Source organism: Merops nubicus, unplaced genomic scaffold, assembly GCF_000691845.1.
Source record: "Merops nubicus isolate BGI_N331 unplaced genomic scaffold, ASM69184v1 scaffold8801, whole genome shotgun sequence".
Classification (NCBI taxonomy): Eukaryota; Metazoa; Chordata; class Aves; order Coraciiformes; family Meropidae; genus Merops; species Merops nubicus.
The window spans coordinates 12,992-35,023 of record NW_008587560.1 but is presented as its reverse complement, the minus strand read 5'-3'; the positions used below and the strand labels follow the sequence as shown (position 1 = coordinate 35,023).

At 36.6% G+C, this 22,032-nt stretch overlaps 1 protein-coding gene across 1 annotated transcript in view; it reads left to right on the top strand.

The window, feature by feature from the left end:
• Positions 1-8,749, top strand: part of LRCH2 (leucine-rich repeats and calponin homology (CH) domain containing 2) — a 35,255-nt gene extending 26,506 nt beyond the window's left edge. The window contains exons 15-21 of the mRNA XM_008948952.1: positions 1,258-1,302; positions 1,754-1,804; positions 3,450-3,507; positions 5,443-5,555; positions 6,600-6,737; positions 7,054-7,131; positions 8,290-8,749. Coding sequence (XP_008947200.1) covers positions 1,258-1,302; positions 1,754-1,804; positions 3,450-3,507; positions 5,443-5,555; positions 6,600-6,737; positions 7,054-7,131; positions 8,290-8,409 — 603 coding nt within the window. The 3' untranslated portion in view covers positions 8,410-8,749. The remainder of the gene's footprint in view (positions 1-1,257; positions 1,303-1,753; positions 1,805-3,449; positions 3,508-5,442; positions 5,556-6,599; positions 6,738-7,053; positions 7,132-8,289) is intronic.
• Positions 8,750-22,032: the final 13,283 nt, after the last annotated feature.

Below are 22,032 nucleotides of genomic sequence, written 5' to 3'. Positions count from 1 at the left end.
ACCCCCCCCCCCCCCCCCCAGCTGCCCATACCCACCCACCCTGAACAACAAAAGAATCTCACAAAGCAACACGTGACAACTTATTCAGTCATCAAAAGACATGTTTAATTTGCACAGAAAACGGAAGTGCAACAGGGTAGCTAACAAAGGCCATTTGTCCTAGACTTACATTTCCAAGAGATGTTCACCATTGTTGTCAGCATTGTTCAGCACTGTAGTACAGAAGTTGTTGAAAATTCAGCTCTGTAAAGCTGTTCAATTTTACAGTGCAATAATGCTTAGAAAAGCAAAGCATCTTCTATGCCTAACAAATACAATTTTCTATAACAGAGCTATGTAAGTTTGTGTGTTTGTTAAAGAACATAGTTGCAAGTAAGGTTTGTCTTCCTTTTTGAGAAATTCTTCTAAAACCTATATGTACCTCTGAAAGTCAGGTCTTTGAAGGAGAACCATCCTTCCAGTTCCAGAGTTAGTATCTTAATTCACCAGGTGCTACGTGCTATATCATAAAGATGCATAGGCCAGGCATATATACACAAAGCACCTATCAGAGTTAGTAGTGTTGGATCTTTAATTCTAGATGCCTTGAGTTGTTTGGGTTTGTTGGTTTTTTTTGTACACTTGCTTTGCAGGCAATGAGATACATCTTTTTCTTAAATGCTGCTTTTATAGATTTCTTCCTCCAATCTCTCCTTCAATTTCCTACACTTTCAGGATAATTGGGAAGTGGGGCAGTGATGAAGGCAGTGTACAACAAATCAGACCTGTGGAAAAAGTGCTGGTCTTATGTAGATAACATATATGAAGAGACAGGTTGTTAAGGAAATCCTGATTACGTTTTTTTAATTTTAATTTTTAAAACATCAAGTCATTCTCAGAGCGGAAGCACTCTTAAAGTTACATAATAAAACATGATAAAGTTACATCTCACAGGTTGCATATTTTTTCTAACAGTGCTTCAGAGTAGCAGTTTTTAAGAACTTTTCACATTTGATCAAGTCATATACAGTCAGAGTTCACATTATAAAAATATTTAGTTTTGAAATGCTCTTTTCTCATCAGCATAGTCAAGATCTTGACTAGCCTAGGAACTGGATGTTCCTTTTCTGTTTTATTTCTTTTTTGCTCCTTTCATTCTGTAATGTGTGTTTTTTCTCAGCAGCTTCACCAGTAATAACATCTAAGTGATACAAAGCTATTTAGTTCAAATGAAAACTGTACTTCCATTTTAAAGTAATAATTGTGTGTGTTTTGCAGTATAAGTCTTCCAGAAAGAGTTCAAGTGGAAATGAAAATGATGAGGTGAGAGAGTAATGTGTAAAATATTTAAGAAAATGTTTTGTTCATTTGCCGTTTATGAACATCTACAAGCCACAGTCACAGGGCAGGAGAAGGTTGGCTAGAGTCTGCACAAACAAACTTTGCATCCCAAAGCCATAGCAGAAATAAGCATTATACTCCCTTATTTGAAATGAGTCATTAGGAATGTGTACTGAGGAAAAGTAGGATGTTTATTTGCTTTGGTAATAAGAAGGTAATTCACCTATCAAGTGGAGGTGATGCAAAAGTAATGTTCTACAGAAACAGTGAATGGTGTTTCCTAGACTTAGGTCTTTTTAAATTCAACTGCTTCCAGTTTGTCACATGTTTGACCAATGTTGCATGTCACACGTATTATGTATTTCATAATTTCATGTTTCTTGTTAAATCATAATTTTCATTTTTATAATTTCATCTCTTTGATTTCTTTTAGCAAGACAGTGATAACACTAATGTGTCCCCACAGTCTCCTGTGTCGTCTGAGGTACAAGTTTGTGGTTTTGTTTTTCATTCAGCAAACATTTCTTTTGTGCTCATTACTTGTCAGAAGGTTTACCATACAGATAAAAAGCTGTTAGTTGCCTTTGAAACTGCAGTTAGAAATATTTAATCATAACTAGAGAGATACTACAATGTGTGTTGCCTTTACAACTATCTGATCTCTCCCAGATTTCTTGTCTGACTGGTGTGTAGAAGCGTGCATTGCTTTGTCTCCATTATCTTTCCTAATGAAAATAGCTACCAAAACAAAAATAAAATTTCCCATATGTCCCGCTTAGAAGGCAGAATTGTGTTCCCCCTCCCTTATCCCTTAGTTTTCCAGGTAGAGAGGTAAGTAAAGGAAGGCAGGGGTAATGAAGGCTCTGCACCGATTTAAAAGTTAACAAAATGAAATATATTATTTAACAGGGAACAGAAAGGAAGAAGGGTAGGGGTTTAAGAGGGTAAGGGGATTATAGGAACAACAAAGCAGGGAAGATTAAAATTCCAAATATAAAAATCCAAATGTTGTGCTGAGGCTCTCCAGTGCTGGATCTCGCTGGATTGAGGTGGATTGAAGCTGGATGCACAATCCCTGGACGTGGATGGAGCCAGGGAAAAGTTTGTAGATCAGGCCCAGGTCTCCAAGATGGGCATGGCCACGTGCAGCACAGGGAGCAGCAAACAGCAGCAGAGCAGGGTGTCCTGGCCAGGACCCCACAGAGGAGAAGAGGAAGAGGGAAGAGAGAGAGGCGTGTCTTCTCGCCCCTTTATAGACCGAAGGCAGGAAGAGGGGAGTGGGAATAGAACAGGTGTACACCCCTTTCATTCAGGCTTGCTCCTGGTCTTGGATTTCAGATCTCCATCCCCCAGGAGCAACAGGTTTCAAACCATTACACCATATTTTGTAGTTATCCCCTGTGCACTAGCCATTCAGTAGATTAGAAGTAAACTTGTGGTTTAATATTTCATAGATCACAGGGAACTCAAAGGTACTGATGCTGCTTAGGGAGTTTCATCCTTTACAGCGCTGGCTGTTTCTGTTGTGGAGCAGCCTTGCAGCTGCATTAAGTGGTTACTTTCCTTTTTAAGGAATGTCCATGTAGTCTCAGTGGGATTACACTATACTACTAAGCTCTGAACATATCCATCTCATGTCAATAAGGAACCTGAAGGAGCAGAATAACAACTTCTCTCAAATTCAGTGAAATGAGTTGAAATAAGGATATCTCATGTACATACCAAATTACTGAGTGCGTATCTCTTTTTAGATGGTGAAATGAGGAAAAACCTGATCTTCATAATTGAAAGCAAACATTTCTTAAGAAATACTTTGATGTGAAGAGTTGGGAGGATATTTGCATTTGCTTACAGCTGGCTTAGAACTCTTACAGAATGATTTGCAGTAATTTGAAGTGGTTTAGAGTAGATTTTAGTTAATCTGCTGCTGCTTTTCTTCAGTGAGATAATTTTATCTGCACATAATAAGGCTACTTTCATTCCATTTATTTTGTACTCTCCCCTTCAAGAGAATGCATTACAGTTAAACAGGAGGACTCACTTTTCTTATGCAAGAATAAACACTGTCTTGCTAGGAACAGAAATTGTTTTGATGAATGGAAGAACATTGACTTTATCTCTTTTAACAGGATTATGAAAGGACAGATAGTAACACTCATGGTCCATTTGGTCTCAAAACAAGGTCAGGTAAGCTCCTGTTCTCTACCATAGCATGATAGAACAGATGCTTATTTCCGGGGCTGGAATACATGGTAACAATAGCAGATGCATGAATTGGAATGAATATGAAGAGATGTCCCAGTTCAACAATCTACTCAGTTCACAAGCATAGTACTAGGAAAGACACAAACAGCTGCTTTGGCAAACAAATAATTGAAAGTTCCTGAAGTTGCACGGTGCTTTCTTTTTTTAATGAATTTTAGTTTGTTTTTTTTTTTTTACCCACTACCTTATTTTGTTCATCTTTAGTCATTGTCGGAGAGCAAGGGAACAGCGTGCGATTGTTCTTCAGACCTGGTGTCAGAAGCAGGAGGGTTTCAGGAGAAGCAGATCTGTGTTTTGTCTTGTGAAAGGATGCTTTGAGCAGAGCTTTGCTAGGAGTTTCATGGCATAATGCTTTGTCCTTCCCTGACTCTTTCAAGACTGTGCCATACTCTCATAAGACAGTTGTATTGTCTAAAGCAGGCTTTCAGTCCTCTGAAATGTAGGTAGAAATAAGAAGGGTTTTTTTTCAGTTACAGTATTTTTGCAAGTGTCTGTGTATATTAGATTTCACCAGTGCAAAACATGGTTTGGAAAGTATTTTTGCAGGTGTCTGTGTATATTAGATTCCAGCAGTGTAAAACATGGTTTGGAAAGGCCACTTTGCAATCCTTTTCCTTAGTTTTTAAGGAAACAGTCTTCATGCATATTCATTAAGAAAGAATGATCTCAACTCTTCAGTTTAATTTCATTTGCTGTTTATTGTAGCAAAGCTTGACCTCCTTAATACCAGCCTGTGAGCCCTCAGTAGTAGGGTGTGTCTGGCATGAGGTCGGCTTCTTCAGAGGCGTTAATTCACTTGCGATGTGTAAGCAGCTGCATGAAACTTCTGTGCCAGGGATAGCTGAGTTAGCTGCATGCACCAGGACACGCCAGCGGAAGTTTAGATTGGATATTAGGAAAAAATTTGCCACAGAAAGGGCTGTAAAGCACTGAAACAGGCTGCCTAGGGAAGTGGTGGAGTCGTCATCCCTGGAGGTCTTTAGAAGTTGTGAAGGAGTGTTACTGAGGGACATGATTTAGTGGGAACTTGACTGATTCTGTGATTCTATAATGTATAAAATCATAGCAGTGATTTCAAGACTATCTATAATAATTCTGATATTTTGATTATTAGGTATGTTGCTAAAATCTGAATTATTAAAAACAATATAGAATGTTCTGTAGGTGTAAGTTGTGGGGTTTTTTTTGTTTTTATTTTCTCAGAAGCATGGGGTAAAATACTGAAGGATACAGTGGTATTTATAAAAAATAGTTTTTATTTGACAGTGTTGTATGAAGTAATAGAATTGTCATTTGAAGGCTTTCTCACCAGGAAGAATACTAAAGTGGACATATTTATTTAAGAGGCCTCCTTTTTAATGAACTCTGAGACATTTTATATTTTTCAAGTAGTTCTTTAATAAGCAATCACTCTGTCTCTGCATATGCACACCTAACACATGCACATGTGTGTGGAAAAAAAAGTAATTTTAATTTATAGAAGGGAGTTCTGTCCCTTTTTTAAGTCTCCATAGAGACTTTATACTTGATTAAAAGTAAAACAAAGTTAACATATTTCAAAGCTAGATAGCAAGATATGCTTGGAAACATGCAAATGGAGTGGTATGTGTCAAATGGATACTTGAATATTGAAGCCATTTCTGTGTGTTCTAGTTATCCATTTGCACTTTAGATGATCTGTGTATTTTATTTGAAAGTTGTTTCGCGGGCAGCAGTATTTACATCAGGATACTTAAATGTATTTGTTCCAAAACATTCTGCACTGCTTTTCGCATTTTTGTCCTTGGTGGGAGATTTTTAGTCGTTGCATTTTTTAAAATCTGAATTCTGAAAACTGACTTCTCTAATGTTGCATAGCCTTCAGCCGTGCATCACGCCAGGACTATGGTGCAGTGGATCCTGGATTTACAATGAGGAGGAAAATGGAGCATTTAAGGGAAGAAAGGGAACAAATAAGACAGCTTCGCAATGTATGTATCATTATTTACTATATGGAACATTTAATTTAAACCTTTATTATAAGGGCATGCAAATCACTACAGTTGTACAAGGGCATCTCTGTAGTGATATTTCTTCCTAAGGAATTTAATGGAAAAGGCTACACTGGTACTGTTTTTTTTGTCCAACTAAAATACCAACCAGGAACTAAATGTTTTTTTTTCGATGAAACATGAAGTGAAAAAGTTAATATTTTTCTTTTTAGGCTGCTGTGGATTTAGGATTTCCTAGGAAGACAAGTCTACTTGTGTTTGCTGCTATTTGAGCTGAGATTAGAAAAAAGATGGTCTCAGTCTAGTGTAGAAAGTTGCTACAAGTTATATAGTACTGAATAAGATATAAATTACAAAATTCCAGTAAGTTGTTTTCTGTTTAGTCCTGTTCTCAAAATAGTTGAGTTACAGTTAACTGTAAATCATAGGAGCTCTGCTTTTCAGGGCAGTAATAATTTGCTGGGTGCTTTCCTTGAAGGTTGTTCCTCTCTTGTCCAGTTCACTTCCTGAGCAGTGAAGTCTTGTTGCTGGGGTTGGAAAAAATACTCCCTGCTTCCCTCCGCCATTTGGCAATGGATGTGTGGGCACTTTTTGGCCACCCTTTCCTCAGCTATTTAACTGTCATCTGCACAAGACGAAATAGCCAAGCCCAAAGTGGTTGTGCTCCCCTTTTTTTTTTTTTTTCCCTACTAGTAAAATTGTCTAATATTTCAACTGATATATTGTGCACACTAATGAGGTATTCAGCATAACTTTTCTGTCCTTAAATTCTGTGCTTTTTTTATGAGTAGTGAGTTCACTATATGGCTTTTAGACCTATGTATCATGGTAGTTGTTGACTGAGTGTTTTAGTGTATGTAATTTTTGTCATAAAAAGGGAATGTAAGCTAATGATAAAGAAAATTATGTTTGTACTCAGTAAAATGTGATTTACCTCATTTTATTATTAAAACGTCCCTTTTAAACTGAATGCTTTAAAATTAGCTAATGTTGAAAGTAACTTAGTTATGGACTTTTTAACAGAATCTTGAATCAAGGTTAAAAGTAATTTTGCCAGACGACATTGGAGCAGCACTGATGGATGGAGTGGTTCTTTGCCATTTAGCCAATCACATAAGGCCACGTTCTGTTGCCAGCATTCATGTACCATCGCCAGCAGTGGTAAGTCGTTTATTTCACTTCTGTTGTGTCTCGTGAAAAAAAAACTTTTGAATAAAATTGTAAGAAACATGGCCAGCAGGTTGAGGCTCAATACCAAAGCATCATGAATCATGTTTATCACATTATTAATTGACTGCATTCTTCAGTTCTTGTGCAGAAAGCATTAAACTGGGCTCAGAGGTTTAGTTTAAGAGCTATTCTCATAGATAGAGCCTTCAGAGGATTTGGTTTGTGTTTTAGCAAGTGTAACTGAATTTGCATGAGAAATACACAATCCTTCATGAATGTATGAACATCTAACATCCTGTTTTTACAGCCTAAACTCAGTATGGCAAAGTGCCGAAGAAATGTTGAAAACTTTCTTGATGCTTGTAAAAAACTGGGTGTTCCACAGGTATGCTAATGGCTTTATTGACATAATGTTAGTAACTACAGAAAGTGTCAGCTAACACCGAAGCTGTTTTTTTTTAGGGGATTTAATAGAGGGCACAGTAGGGATTATAACACTGACCAGGGAACTTGAAGATGTGTCATTTCAGAAGTCCCATTTCTGGCCTGTGGCAGGAAAGCTACTTTATGGGTTTCTACTCCGTTCCTCACTGTAAAAATAATACTGACCTCCTTGTAAAACAAAGTATTGTCTAAACAAAAGAACTGATCCAAGAGGATGATGTTGTAATATTTTAAAGCCTTGAATTTAGCAATTGACTTTGGTATGAATTTCATTGTCCGTCTAGGAAAAATTGTAAAATTACAGAAATCTATAGCCTAACTGATTTAGTATCTTTTCTAGCACGGCCATAGTTACAGCCTGTTATTCAGGCTTCTGTTGCCCAAGCTAATCCTCTTACCTGTGTGGGGAGGGTGGAGGAGTGTGGAGGAATTGTAATGATCAAACCATTTCCTGCATATTATGAGACCTAAAAAAAACTCCCTTGAACAAGAAAATTAATTTATGGATTTAGAAGCTTGCATTGCTGCTCTTGCCACAACTTCTATCTAGCATGGAGCCACAGGCCTTTCAGAAGTTAGAGATGCTTAGATTTACCTACTGAATTGCATGTAACAACAGCTAGCAGTTGGGAAAAATTGTCCAGCTTGAGCTGATTTTTGAAACTGTAAGATTACTTTCTTGGTGAATGTCTCATTACTGAGGACTCAGTCTGTCAGTGCTTCCCAGTATTCCCGAGGGAAAAAATGGTAATAAGCCTACACAAAAAAAAAAAAGGAAGGGAGAAGTAGGTCACTGAGCCAACAGCACCCATCAGCCTCTTTCTTGCTCTGCTTATGGGAAGTCTTTGGCTTCATGACATTAGCAATCTTTTATGTATCTTCTGATGTTGTCATAGTTTAATACTTTAAACAGATCTTAGATATAATTAGTTTCTGACTATTCTGTTACTGTAGAGAATCACATGTGAAATTTAAGGCCAAGGATGTTTTCTGTGTAGATCTTAGCAGTGATCTATGTGTGACTTTAGAGATAATATGCTTTTTACCTGCCTTGGGAAAAAAAAATGAAGCTTTATACACATACTGCTTTATTTTTCAGGAGAGACTTTGCTTGCCTCATCACATTCTGGAGGAAAGGGGTCTGGTGAAGGTTGGCCTCACAGTTCAAGCTCTGCTTGAATTGCCTACGTTGAAAGTATCTCAGCTTTCCTCCATGTGACATGACTTCTTGGAAGCTAGACAACTTCCCATTTGATGTGTTGATTTGGATTGCTCTGAGGCAGTTCAGCTTCTTACACGGGAACATCCAAGCCATCAAAAACTACTATCTGTCCAGATGCTGTAGAGAGCCTTACTTTGGAGTTGTACGTGAAAAACTTGGAGTCAACTGACAGTTAAAAGAACATAATTTTTTTTTTTTTTCCTTTTATAATTGGGTGCACAAAGAGATTGTGGTAGCATCAGGTTCTCTTTCCAGTTAGTTTAAGCTAAAAGCTGCCATTTAACATCTCACAGTGTTACAGTTAAATGCTGGATTTGTTTTCCTTACACTGAAAATGTTTGAATTATTTTAGAAGTACAAAGCACACACCTCTCTCACTTTAATCTTTCAAGTCAATAATTTGATATAAAAGTAAGACAAAAATGTAATGACGGTGAAAATGCAAACAGCTGATTACTTACAATCCCCTTTCACTCTTTTAGAAAGATAATTTGTGTTCAGTCTTTTTTGCACTCCTGATTGTAACTTACATGCTTCTAACATTGCCAGTATTTAGTCTGAACGTATGGTGACTATACAAAACAGAATACTATGGGAAAAGGACACATTTTATTGTTTTTTTTCCAGTCTTCTAGGTTGGTGCCAAATATTTTTTTCAGTTGTACTGTAGATTGTTTACATGTGAAGTGCCTGTGTAATTGATAATTCTTAATAGTCTTAAGCATTTTTGAAATTTCTTTAAAATAGATAAAATGGAAATTTTAAAATATTTTAATAGTTTTTTGTAAAATTGATATGTGAAGATTTAAGTAATACTTCACATTTTGATGGGTGTTTTTGTTGCACACTTTAGTTTTTTGTTGTCTAATAATTAGAAAATACTGTAAATACTTTTTATTTATGATATTTAATTTGATAATACCTAAACACTTTTGGTTTAATGTAATATTGGACAAAAAGTTGTGTACTTTTCTTTGTTTGGGAGAAACAAATATACACAGTGAGTAAGACATGAGGACTAGTGATGCATTGAGAGTAATTTAGGACATTTTGATAAAACTGCCAAAACTCAGGTTTACGCTGTGACTTTCAGGATTTTGTGTAATATTGCTCCTGATCTCACATTACATTTTTACAACAGATATATCCCAAATATAGTTAGGAGATAGCAGTGTTTGTCTTTTTAGTGGTTATGGGATTTATTGTGTAATTTACACAAGTGTGTCATAGCACACAGATCGGTTTGTACAAATGTCACTGTGCTGAGACATTAGAATTTTCTGGATAAATGTGAAAAAGAAAAATTTCAATTGTGGTGTTTTTTTAAAACATCTGAGTTCATGTATGTCTTTGCTTCTGCACAAATTCTCGGTGTTTTGAGAACATTTGAAACCATACATGATTGAGTTCTTTTCCAAACAAGTGGCAAATAATTTCATTATTTTGGTGATAAATCTGTTAACGTCAGCTTGTTCGTTATGAATAGGTAGCTCAGTTAAAAAAAAAAAAAAAAAGTTCTGACTCTCAGAGATTTTTAAAGTTAACATAAATTCAATTGAGGAATACTTCTGCCAAGCGTGTAACAAGATTTGATTCTCTTCTTTCCAATTGATGAAGACCCCGTGTAGTATATAATTTATAAAAAATGGAGTGGTATCATTTATTCCTTAATTTTTTCACTATAGTCCTTAAAATCAATCGCTGGGAAGAGAAAACCTTTTTTGATGACAAGACTTTTTTTTAAATTAGACATTATTTTAAAATCCATTGAAACAAACTGATTCATGTGTAATAGCTAAAACTCATGATTGTTTCTTTAATGTTTTCTTAAAATATAGCTTATGGAGAAGCTGGTGTGAAATTTATTTTGCAAAGTCTTAGATAGAAATCTTAGGTTACATAAATCCAGTTTAAGGAAACTGTATTGCTTTGACCTTTGAGATACAGTATTTCAAAACTAATTAGTTTTTAAATTGTTCATATAATACTCATTTTAACTATTTCAGTCTTTGTATTTCATTGAGGACAATATCTGAAAAGTCATGCTAAGACTAAAATGAAAAAGTGGTCTTGTCATTAAGCCAAATGCACATTGTCTGCTACTTTTGAAGAACACCATAATTCAAAAAGAGTAAATCATTGCCTTTCAATTCCTTGCTATGGTATAGACAACAACAGTTCTAGTTCAGTACCTTAACCATAGAATTGCTTACTGTAAATTGTCACTTTCAGTCATCTGGCTTTAACTGATCTCCACTACTATTTCCTTGCCGTATTTGAATGTGTTTTCTAATCTTAAAGTAACTTTTTTCCATACTAGAACTAAACTTGTAAAGTTATATCACAGCGTAAACATTAAGAATTCCCGTGATGTAGCATACCAGATGCTTACCAGTTTGGTTTTTTTAAGCTTAGCTTATTTCTAAGTAACTTGAAAACTGGGTATGAGATTAGTGTGCTCATTTTAAACTGTATCTGATGTTGAAAACTACTAAAATAACATATTTTAGTACTCTGGAGTTCTTCCCTACAAACTTGCTAGAAACAGTCTTGCTTTGCCATTCACTGGAAATTATGAGGGCCTTCTTCATGCTTATGGGGAAGGATAGTCATGATTCTTCCAGGGCTTCCTTTTTGGCATTGCAAAGATTAAGGCCTTCAAGTATCCTTAGGAGCAATCTGAGAAAAGGTCCACTGTGCTTGAATGAATCTTTTCTCATCTTTCTGTAGCTGCTTTCACAAATAATAATCTAAAGTTTTGCTAAAATTGCTGTTTCCATCGTAATTTTTTTTTTAGGAGCAAAAATGATGCTAAAGAAGTTTTGAATTGCAAGTTTTAATTTTAAAGCAGCCTGCAGAAATTATTGCTGTCTTCTCTGTACAAGAATTTGCCTATATGCCCTGTCTCCTTTTTGGTTTGATTCTCAGCGTTGTCTTATTTTTTCACAGATCTAGTGACTTCACATTGTTCATTACTGCATGCCACTGCTTCTTCTTTAGTTGTGAGTTGGTTTGTTTTTTGCCTGTGGTGTGGTTGTTGGTTTTGGATGGGTGTGTGTTTTTTGGGTTTTTTTTTTTGTGATTTTTTTTTAAAGAAATTGCTCCAGTGCTCTTGTTGAACTGTAACACCAGAATTCCTGCTCCCAACATTTAGTATACTTGATGCAGTGTCATTACATAATAGTTGGTATAGCTGATAGGATGCTTAAAACCAGAGGCCTGCCTAATTCCTATTGTAGTTGCTCAGTTTTTACTTTGGATATGAAGAAAAGTGAACATTAAAAGCTTTAGGAAGCTGCATTAAGTTTTCCTAATAAATTTAAGAGTTGACTAGGGTGCTTTTGTATTGAGTGCTGTACAAAGTTACTGCAATAATGTTGTATGAACTGTAAATTACAGAGTGAATCAATGTACTGGCAAGGCTTCTGAACTTGTATACTTTTTCTGTTTATGTCATCGGGTACAGTATATCACACAGGAATGATCTTTCATTTAAGCAATAATGTCCCAGATACTGTGAGATCTTAAAGTGATGGCATTAAAATAATTGTCATAAAGTGTAGTGACTTACCACACAGTAGCTCTGAAATCCTTCTATCCATTATGATACTGCTAACCCAGTATGCTAGCTGGGGCACTGCTAGGTTTGCAGAAAACTATCTATACTGTATCTGGAGGCCTTCCAAAATATAACCAAGAACTAAAATTATCATGAAATACAGAGGAAGCAATAAATAATTAGGACATGAATCCTAAGAATTTCTGAGTAAAATCATAACTTCACTGAAGCTGACGCAAGTTTTGCTGTTGACGTCAGTCAAGAATTCCACCTTTTTGATTTATGGAACACTTGAGCTGGAGACCACAGCAAACATGGCTTAAACTCGTTTGGCAGTAGCAAAGCTGAGTAGTGTCAAAGTCTTTACTAAAATTAGTTTTTAAGTAAGTAAGTCGAAGGTAAGTCGAAGCTGTAAAATATTGCACTGATTTGTTTGTCTAATACAAATTTTCTGATATCCCATTTATTAAGACAGTAGGAAAAAACACTTTAAAGCACAGCTGTCATACTATGAGAAGGTATGTCACCTAAACAAAGTTGCAGGTGAGGACTACTGTCTTATTTATTATCTTAGTTACTTAGTGCACTAAAACCTTTTTATTTCAAATGTAATTTTTGTTGGATTTTGATCTGTAGCCAGATTCCAACAAAAAATGAAAGAACATGTCTTTTCATTAAAACTGAATTTCCACGTGTTCTCAGTATTGAAGAGAATGATAAAGGCCTAGCACTTCCTCCTGATGATGATAATGATGAAAGGTAGCAAAGAAAAAAAGGCAGCAAATAAACAAAACACCATGCCAGCACACACAAAACTAGTGAAAAACTAGTTTACAGGTGACTCTTTGGAAGTAAAAAAAGTCATTACAACCAGGAATGGGAAAAACAAAATATAGTTGTTCAAGGAGAGGCTGCTTTAAGTTGATTTCAAGTTGAATCAGTTTACAATGAAAAACCTTTGGATTTAGTTGAGAAAGTTGGTGTGTTGTAGCTGCTTCATACTGAGGGAGGCAGATCCTCAAGTACATGGAGGTTTCTGTAGAGCTTACAATAACAAGAAATTTGGCATCTTTGCTTTCCCAAAGACTGTATATAGTTTGGGATACCTCTATCCCAGTGCTGTAAAGAGCATTGTTGATTGTGCATTGCCCATTCCCAGCCCTGGGTAGGTACCTAGCTGGTGCCATTTCTTTGTAGTGTCTAGACTGACCTGTGTGGTGCAGCTTCTGAAGGAAATGCCTCCTTCCTGCACACTGCTGCCTTCTCCTGAATAGGCTGCAGAATTCTTTGAAGTAGATGTTTGCAATTTGAATAAAACCAGTAAGGAAAGCGATAATTTTACCTAAGAGTAATAGGTAAGTAGATGTTTACCAGTATATAACCTCCACTGCCAAGGAATGATGTAGTAACACACAGGAGGCTTGCTTTAGCAACTACAGATGGTCAGTGATTGAAAACTGCACCATGATTCTTAATGGTGTGCCACCTATCCCCTCATGTGAGCGAGTCAAAACAGTAATACTGATTCTTGTTCCATACACAACACATTGTGGGATATACATAATTCATTTACAAATTGAGGGAACGGCAAACTTTTTTAATCAGTTTTTTTATGGCACAGATGTTTTTTGTAAAATAAATATGAAAGTAAAAAAATTACTCTCTTCCTGTGAAGAAAATTACTGCTGATCTTGATTGCTAAAGTAGAGAACGTGTGATTAACTGAATTTTAAACTTGCCACTGCACAGGAGCATTTCTGGGTCCTGTCTTTCTTACATGGTGAAATGTTACTTTGCTGTATTTGTCTTTAAGTATTTCACATAGAATGCTGATGATATATTTTACTGAACTGTGGTTGTATGCAGTATTTATTCCCTCATTGTTTTTGACTTTTTTTTCTTTTTTGTAACTTGGGAGGCAAAGGGAGGCAAAATTGCTATAAGCTACCCAATTTCTGTGGAAGGAATACAAGTTATAAAAATGACTTAATGACTTATTTTTAGTTCAAATGTTTTATAGTCAACTGCATTTTCAAAGAATTTTTAATGTTTTTTCTGCACAAATTTTTTAGAATCCTAATCTTAAACCCAAAAAGTCTTTCCAGGGCTATTTTAGTATCTTAGCAAACATTGAAGGAGAATAGAGAAAGCTAACAGCAGATTGAACTGTTTTGGGAAGCTTTCCATTTTGGCAATGTTAAGTTTACTGTTGATGGTCTTAAAGGTCTTTTCCAGCCTTGATGATTCTGTTATTTAAGTGAGACCAGAATTTCCCTCAACAGTTTTGTAACTGAGCTACAACATGAAATCAGTCATTCAAAATGAATTCTTGGCACTAATGAGGATTTTCCTCACTTTCAAAATTGTGTGCAATAGGGCAAACAGCATTTTTTTTTTTTTCTCCACAATAGTTTTATGAAGGCAGATTGTGAAATGGAGAGTATTTGGAAGTTATCGCAAGGAAGCATTTTTAAATATGAGTGAACCAGTGAAATCTTTCCAGGATTGCTGTATTTGTTTAGGATTTGGTCATATTATTCCTGGCATGGGAACTCCCCTTGTTCAGTACTGATACACTTTCTGGAACATGTGCAAGATTATGCTCTTCACATGCAAATGTTAATACAGTTGTGTTTACTGAATCAGTGTGTTAAATTAGGCATTGCTGCAACTGTGGGAATTTGTGACTGCAACTGTTCACGTCTCTTGCACCAGCAGGTAGTGCAAGACTGATTCCCGTGAGGGGCATACGCAAGCGCTGCCAAAGGGTTGTTCAGTGGATTACATTGGGAATAATGTGAATACTTTTTTCTATGATGTAATGTGTAGAACAAACAAAAATGTGATTGCTTTACAATCATCATTCTGTTGGTACTCAGTTATTTTATTTTGTAACTCGTGATTATAAATCTCAAAAGATGCAATGTAACCAAACGCTCAATATGTAAAAGTGTGCAGGACATGACAGAAGTAGTTCTGAAGCACAGCTGGAGAGTGATCATTTAAAAATAGATGTTTAAATTGTGTATATACTTGCAATATCTTTGATAGTGCATTTTAATTCATTATTCATTTCATGTTCTTGTAAAATGAATCTTCCTCATTTCTGAAGATTGTCTACTTGTACAATACTGTATTAAGTTGTTTTTTCCTCAGAACTTTCCTTATTTCTGGAGCTTCCAAAATGTTTCTTTTGAAAAATGTTCCTACTGTTGTTTTTTTGTAAATAGTTTTTTTTGTATTAAATTTGCATGGATAAACCCCACATTTCCAAAGTCAGTGTACATACTCTGTATAAAATACAAACTGTTTCTTAACTTTAGTGTAGTCATGTTATTCAATTTGATTATACGCTTCAGTTTTTATATATTCATAGTAAATAATGAGAAATTTTTTCTGCGTTGTTTCAAATGTCTGTGTTGGCATTCCAATAGATAAGTGACCTGCCTCATTACTTAGCAGGAAATATGTTCTTTTATAGTGAACAAAAAGAAACATTAATTCTTACTCCAGGGAAATATAGGACACTTCTGCATATGAAGTTTGTTAGGACCAGTGTTGACCAACAGGGATGTCAGAGTGAGAATATGTGATGGTAAAGATGCCTTCACTTGTAGCAGGGTCTTTATACACTTACTTTCCTGTCGCACACAACATGAGAACCACCCAATGTCTTACACGATATATATTTGGAACAGCATAGTTTATGAATCTTGCTAATAATGAGCTTAATCCAGTAAGGAAATGCCTACTGACAGGTGTTCTGCTTGGTTTCTGTTCCCTGGGTTGGCTCTGGCAATAGCACAGATCACCTTTTGTGTGTTTTGCAGTCACTAATTGCTAGACCCAGCATTAGGGAAACAGAACTAGCAGTTGTTGGAGCTGTCATTTAGTTAGGTTACTCAAATGTAGGTATGAATTTTGTATGATGAAATTTATTTTACCTTAATTTCTTTCTGTTTATTTAAAGGTCTGGATAATTTTATTGTTAGACGTCAATCTTGAAAGTAAATATTCTCTTTTGAGCAATGTTTTTCCCTGTGAGACTTTTCATTCTGCATGTGCACGCACCCAGCTGTTCTTTATTTCCTGATGAAGCACCATTTGGGACTACAAAGTGGAAATTGAGAAACAGGACTACAAAGAAAATTAACACTATCCCTTGACAAAGGCATCTGAACAGTTGGAACTGTTCTTTTTCAGTTACTGATGAGGGCTTTGTGGTTGAAATGTTCTGAGTCTGTTGTTCAGTTTCCAGCTATAAGGAAAACTTTTTGTGGTAATGAAAACACCTTTCAGGTCTATGGTACCATGTGCAGAGGCCTGTGCTTGAGGCTGGATTCCATGAACTGTGAGGTTCTTGTCTGTCCTTGGTCGTCTTCATGGGGAGAGATCACTGCTGATCAAGCACAGTGGTGTAAGCTGAAAAAATCTGTGATTTCCACATGAGAGACGTTGAGAAAAATGTACAGTTCATGCAGATTTGAAGGGGAACTTTTGGGGGTTTTTGAGTTGGGTACATTTGATCAGGGTGCCGCAAAAAAGAATGTTCCTTTAGGTTATCAGTTGTGGATAATATGACTTGGGTGTAGACTTTTACCACCCCATGACTCGGTAAAAAGGTGTTTTTAAGTGGCAGACTCGGCTATGAACAAAACTTCGGTAATGTACAATACCTTCCTTAGCAAAGGTCTGCTGCTGGCAGACTACATTCTAGCAGGAGCTGAGATCTAATGGCACTGAATATGCTTTATAGATCTTGATTGCAGTGCTTCCTCCACCTAGCAATTCTTCAGGAGTAGTTCTTAGGTCTGTATAGATCTTGTTGACTACAGCAACCTTTTCACATGCCAACATGCCACACTGAGTCTATTCAGCTTCTGTTTCCTGTATCAAAGATAGTAAACTACTGCTAAATAGAATTTGTTTTCTGTTCAGACTTGTAATCTTCATCTCCCTCCATGGTCTGTTAAATACCTGTGATGTACATTCTCATGCTGTGTCTGCTTTTGTAGTCTGTTCAGTGTTCTGCTTACAGACCAGTCATGCATTTGCTATCTTCAGCTGCTGTTTTGCATTGAATAAGTTTCTTCATTATGACTGTAGCCTTTTTAACTTTCCTCTGTGATTAAGATATGTCTACACCAGTGATGGATTTAACTACAGTGCTCCAGGTCAACATCACTGTTCTAATACTCTTTTTAGCTTGTGGAAACTGTATAAGAGGGCTTTTTTTTTTTTTCTTTCTTCTTAATTTGACTCATCACAGAATTCTGTGCTGATGCTGTGTTCAAACACATTAATCAGTTGCTCTGTCTACAAATATCACTCAAATTGATATTAGAACTATTCCAAGAGTATTTTTTAAGAAGTTTGAAGTTTAATGTTGCAACAGCTTTAGCAGCTTAAACCTGTTGGCATAATGCATATGTAATTATGTGCTTTTAATTAGGCTTCATTGATATTGGAAATCTTATGCTGATAATATTCCAATTATGTAGCCAAAATTTTAATACAAATATCTAGTTTTGATACATTCTCTTCAGAACTTAATGATGCATAACTTGGCACAATAACTCATAGCTACTAGTAAGGACAATGTAAGAATTAGAAGGTGAACTTTTCTGAAATTCACAGGTGATTCTTAAAGGTGGTTTTTGACTGTATCATATTAACACAGTTTTCATTATAGTTGGGAAGTGGAACAACTAGACAGTATGTGGAATTTCTGTAGGGTTTTTTTTAGATAACATTTAAAGGTGAGAAACTTCAGTGGTATACTGTATTTTTTCAGCAAGTCAATAATCTTTGGAGTATTATAATAGTGGCTTTATTATAATTTCATTACTAGAATTCATGCAACTTTTCATATATACATGCAAATAGGTACAATGTGTGATCTCTAGGTCAGTAATCACAGTTTGGAGAAATGACAAATTATCTGCTCAGAGGAGACCATATATTCTGTTAGCTGATCTTGCAGGGCGTCTGCTTATGTTCCTGCTTCTGTTACAATGTCCATGATAAAGAGTCACCTCTACTACTATAGCCATAGGAGGAAGAAAAGCTAAATTAGTATCTAAGAATGCATCTGCGGGATTATATATTGTTGCCAGCATCCTAGCACACAACCATGAGAGCTCCTATCAGTATGGAGACTGCAGGAGGGCAGCCCTTTTTGCATCTTCATTTTGACATCTTTACATCTCACTTGCATTCCTTTGTATATAAGAAAGTGTGTTGAAGGTGGTTGTCTGAGGTCTCAGGGCTCACTGATCCAATGAGTTTAAGGTGCTAACCTTCCAGAGGACCATCTCCCCGATTCTTTTCCTTTCACAGGAGATGGCTCCAGTGCCAATGGTAAGTTCTCTAATTAAATGGCATACTACTATTTTTAGCTTTTATAAAACTGTTAGATAGAGCTACATTAAATTTCCTGCTCTTCAGCATTTGAAGGGGTTTAATTTATTTTTCTTCTAATGCATTTACTGATGTTTTTCTGCTCCAAGGTTAGCGGTTTTTTGAAATCCACTTGTAGCTTGATTGAGAAGTTCTGGTATCTAAAGTGTAAATGTTACTTATGTTAATAAATATGGCATTCCAGGTAGATGGGTATGAATTAATGAGCTCGTGATATATTGTTAATTTCAACCACTTGCTTTTGATGTCCAGAATCTCCTGTTCTCCTATAATTAGAAGAAAAAAGTAAACCCAACAGCAAATGTAATGCTTCCAAGTGCGTGAACCTCTGAAAGACATTAGATAAGACAAACCGTTCCACACTTTATGTATTCTCCAGTCCCTAAGAAATTCAAGCAAAACAAAGAAGGATTATCTTGGGAGACTTTCAGTGATACCATTTAGAAATGTGTAAGTAGTACTGAATTTTGGTCACAAATAATGTTTTATGTTAAAGCTATTTCCCACTAATCAGTGGATGATGTGTCTAGCTTGCATATTCTACTGTGTACTGAACTAGTAAGTTCATTTTGTTCTTTCTCTAGTAAGACATTTATACAATGATGAAACTGAGATACTTCTGCCAACAGTGATAATAATGTGATTTTTGGCTCAAGCAACATAAACTTCTATTTCCCAGGAATAGCAATTAAATGATGATTATATTGTTTCTGGTGAAATGGGGGGGAATTGTCAGTTTCCTTTTTCCTGTCTTTGCAAACTAATGATTACAAAAGAAGAGAAGCAGCAGATAGAACCTCAATAAACACCATTAGTTACTTGATGTTCTTGTTCTTGCTTAGTTCTGTGAGCAATCCCACGCTTGCCTGTTTATCCACTTTTGTAGTATGCCTGTATATGGCATCATCAAGCCTTATTTGTGTGTTTGAGAATTTAAAAACTCCCTTTGCCAAATCTTGACTTAGGGACAGCATTATCATGCAGGCTGCTTTTGATATGTGCCCTTGTTGGTAATTTGCATTGATGTTTTGTTCAAAGTTCTTTCATTGCAAATTTAAGAGTTCTGTTTGATGCATAAATTGAAATGATAAATCTTGTTGTATTTAGGAAAAAGTACTTGATTCTTTCAGGATTTATGTGCCCCAAAACTGGAATTTCATTTAATTTTGTTAGATTATTTGGCCTTTCAGATATCCACAAACAACATGAGAGCAAACTCATAATGTGCTTAAAAGGCAACTATAAACCACAGCAAATCTTAATACTTATGTTCCTGCAGATGTAGCTGGTGACAGAAACCTCTCCCAAATCTGTTTTTTCCATAAACAAAGAAAGCTTTATGCACAGACAGTTAAATTTAGGGGATTTTTAAAACCTAAATTTATTATTGTCTTTTTGAAAGTGGCAACAAAATCGTGTCTGAGTTGACAGATTAGTCAACATCAAAATTAGTAAAAACTGCCCCTCAGGTGTTTTTAGCTTTCTGGTGGGCAGCATCTGCTTGACAACTTGAATTTTCCCATGATCACTTCTGAGCATGGGTTGTGGTCTGTTTACAGACATGGAACCCCCTTTATTTCAATAGAAGAGGACTGCATCTGCACTCTGGGCTCCGGGAGTACAGAGCGTTCTGCCGGTTGTCACTTTTTCAGCTTGTTTACAGAAAACACCTTTACTTGATGCCATTGAAGCTGTTAGATTTGCAAGCTTATAAACACGAAAAACAAGCAAAGGAAGCAGAAAAGAATGCAATTTAAAATATGCATCTGAACAGGGGTCGGGGCCGCATAAAGGAATTTCAGTTCTCCATCAGCTTTCAGCCTACTTGACAAGTGTCACTACAGAGGCTGCATCCCTTCACTCCCTCTCCAAACTAGGTAAGCTCCATACATGCCTACTCCATAATTCTTGCCTCAACAAAGCTTACAAGCCTGGTCTAGGGCTAAATCGTGTCTTGCTTAGTTTTTAAAGGAGTCACCTGACAGTGTGTTTAACCCATCCCTGACAGGAGGTTTGTCTCAGATGGTCTCCTGAGATCCCTTCCAGCCTTGGGTCTCCTTTGCTCAGACTGGCAAGCACCTGTTTTTGCTGCCCTGCTCCCTGGCTCATATTTCTGAAGGCAGTGCCTTGGGAAGAGCTGGTGGGACACCAGATAGCTGTGGAAGATGGCTTGTGCCAAATCCAGTGATAATTTTTTTTTTTTTAAGGAAATGGATGGAGAGCACACATACTTCTGTCAGCTGACCGAACAGAGTTTCTTCAGATGTTTCTTCAGAAACAAGTATGTTCCGACACTTCCAAACTGAACAGCGAGATTGATATCAAAATATATCTTTATTGATAGTTAATTTGTCAGGCATGCTGTGATTTTGATGGACTGAAGGAATCCAAAGGCATTTTTGCCCTGCCCCACACCACACTGTTTGATTAAGCTCACAGTTTTGAATGGACAGTTCATGTATTGTGGTGCAATGAAAAGCACTCACAAAATGTGCTGCTGTAAGCCAGAAATTTTTAAAACAGTGTAGGAGACAAATTTCAAACCGAAATAAGGCATTTGAAATTTAGCTGTCAAAAATATAAGGGTGGGGAGCATATTTACTTGCCTCCACCCCAGCTGACATAAGACAGTGGTAACTTGTATTCTAACTTGTATTTCTTTCCCAAGGGAGGAATGTTTGACCTCTGATGAATGTTTTTTTGTACCAGACATTCACAGACAGAAACCCTAGAAGCATGGGGAAAATTGTTTTATGCTTGATATTTTCAGACTATAAAATAGGAAGCCAATGTGGGACAGTGCTGTGGGCTGGAAGATAAACCAAGGCACTTTCCCTTGTGAGCTGTAGCTCATTTGCTTCCTCTGGAGTAATGTCTTCGTTGTACCGGGCAGACCCCCTTTTGTCCCTACATCCCTTCTCCTTTAGCACACGTGCAACCATTTCAGTACCCACAGTGCTCTGCCCTTTCCCACAAGCGCCCCTCTGCCTGGGGCAGGCAGGCAGGATGAGCACCAGGCTGAACCAGCAGCTCTTGGCCCAGCAGAGATAGCGATAGATAACCTCTGTCCATTGCTACTTGCAATCTCAGCCTCTGTAATTAAAGGCAAAATGCTGGAGTAGTGAAGGTATGACCATTTCAATGGCTAAATGTCTGTGAAGGCCTTTCATAGTTACAGTGTTCCTGACAATACTTAGGTTTTCTTAAAACCCTGTTGACTTAAATATAGCTTGGTTTATAATGAGCCATAACATATAATGGTTTGGGCTGCAACAAGGCATGGATCAAGGGGCTTCATGTCTTGAGGGATTTAGTGGGAAGTATGACTTCAGTAAGAAGGCATGATAGAGTGCCTCTGTTCCCACAGCCTGCTCCCAGGGACTTTCTGCAGAGGCAGTTGGTGCAAAACTGGGAGATGCTTCAGAAGGTGGCACTTCAAGATTCAGGGTTATAGTGGGATTAAAAGTGTATTGTAAAGTCAGTGCTCAGTCAAGTTGTGAGGAATTTAGGAAAGCATAACGTGTTTTTAGAAGAGTGCAAACTGCTGCACCAAAAGGTTTAAGGAGTTTCTTTTACAAAAGTTATTTTGTAAATAGCTTTCCATTTATAGTTCTAGTAAGAACCTTCCATTAAAATAAATA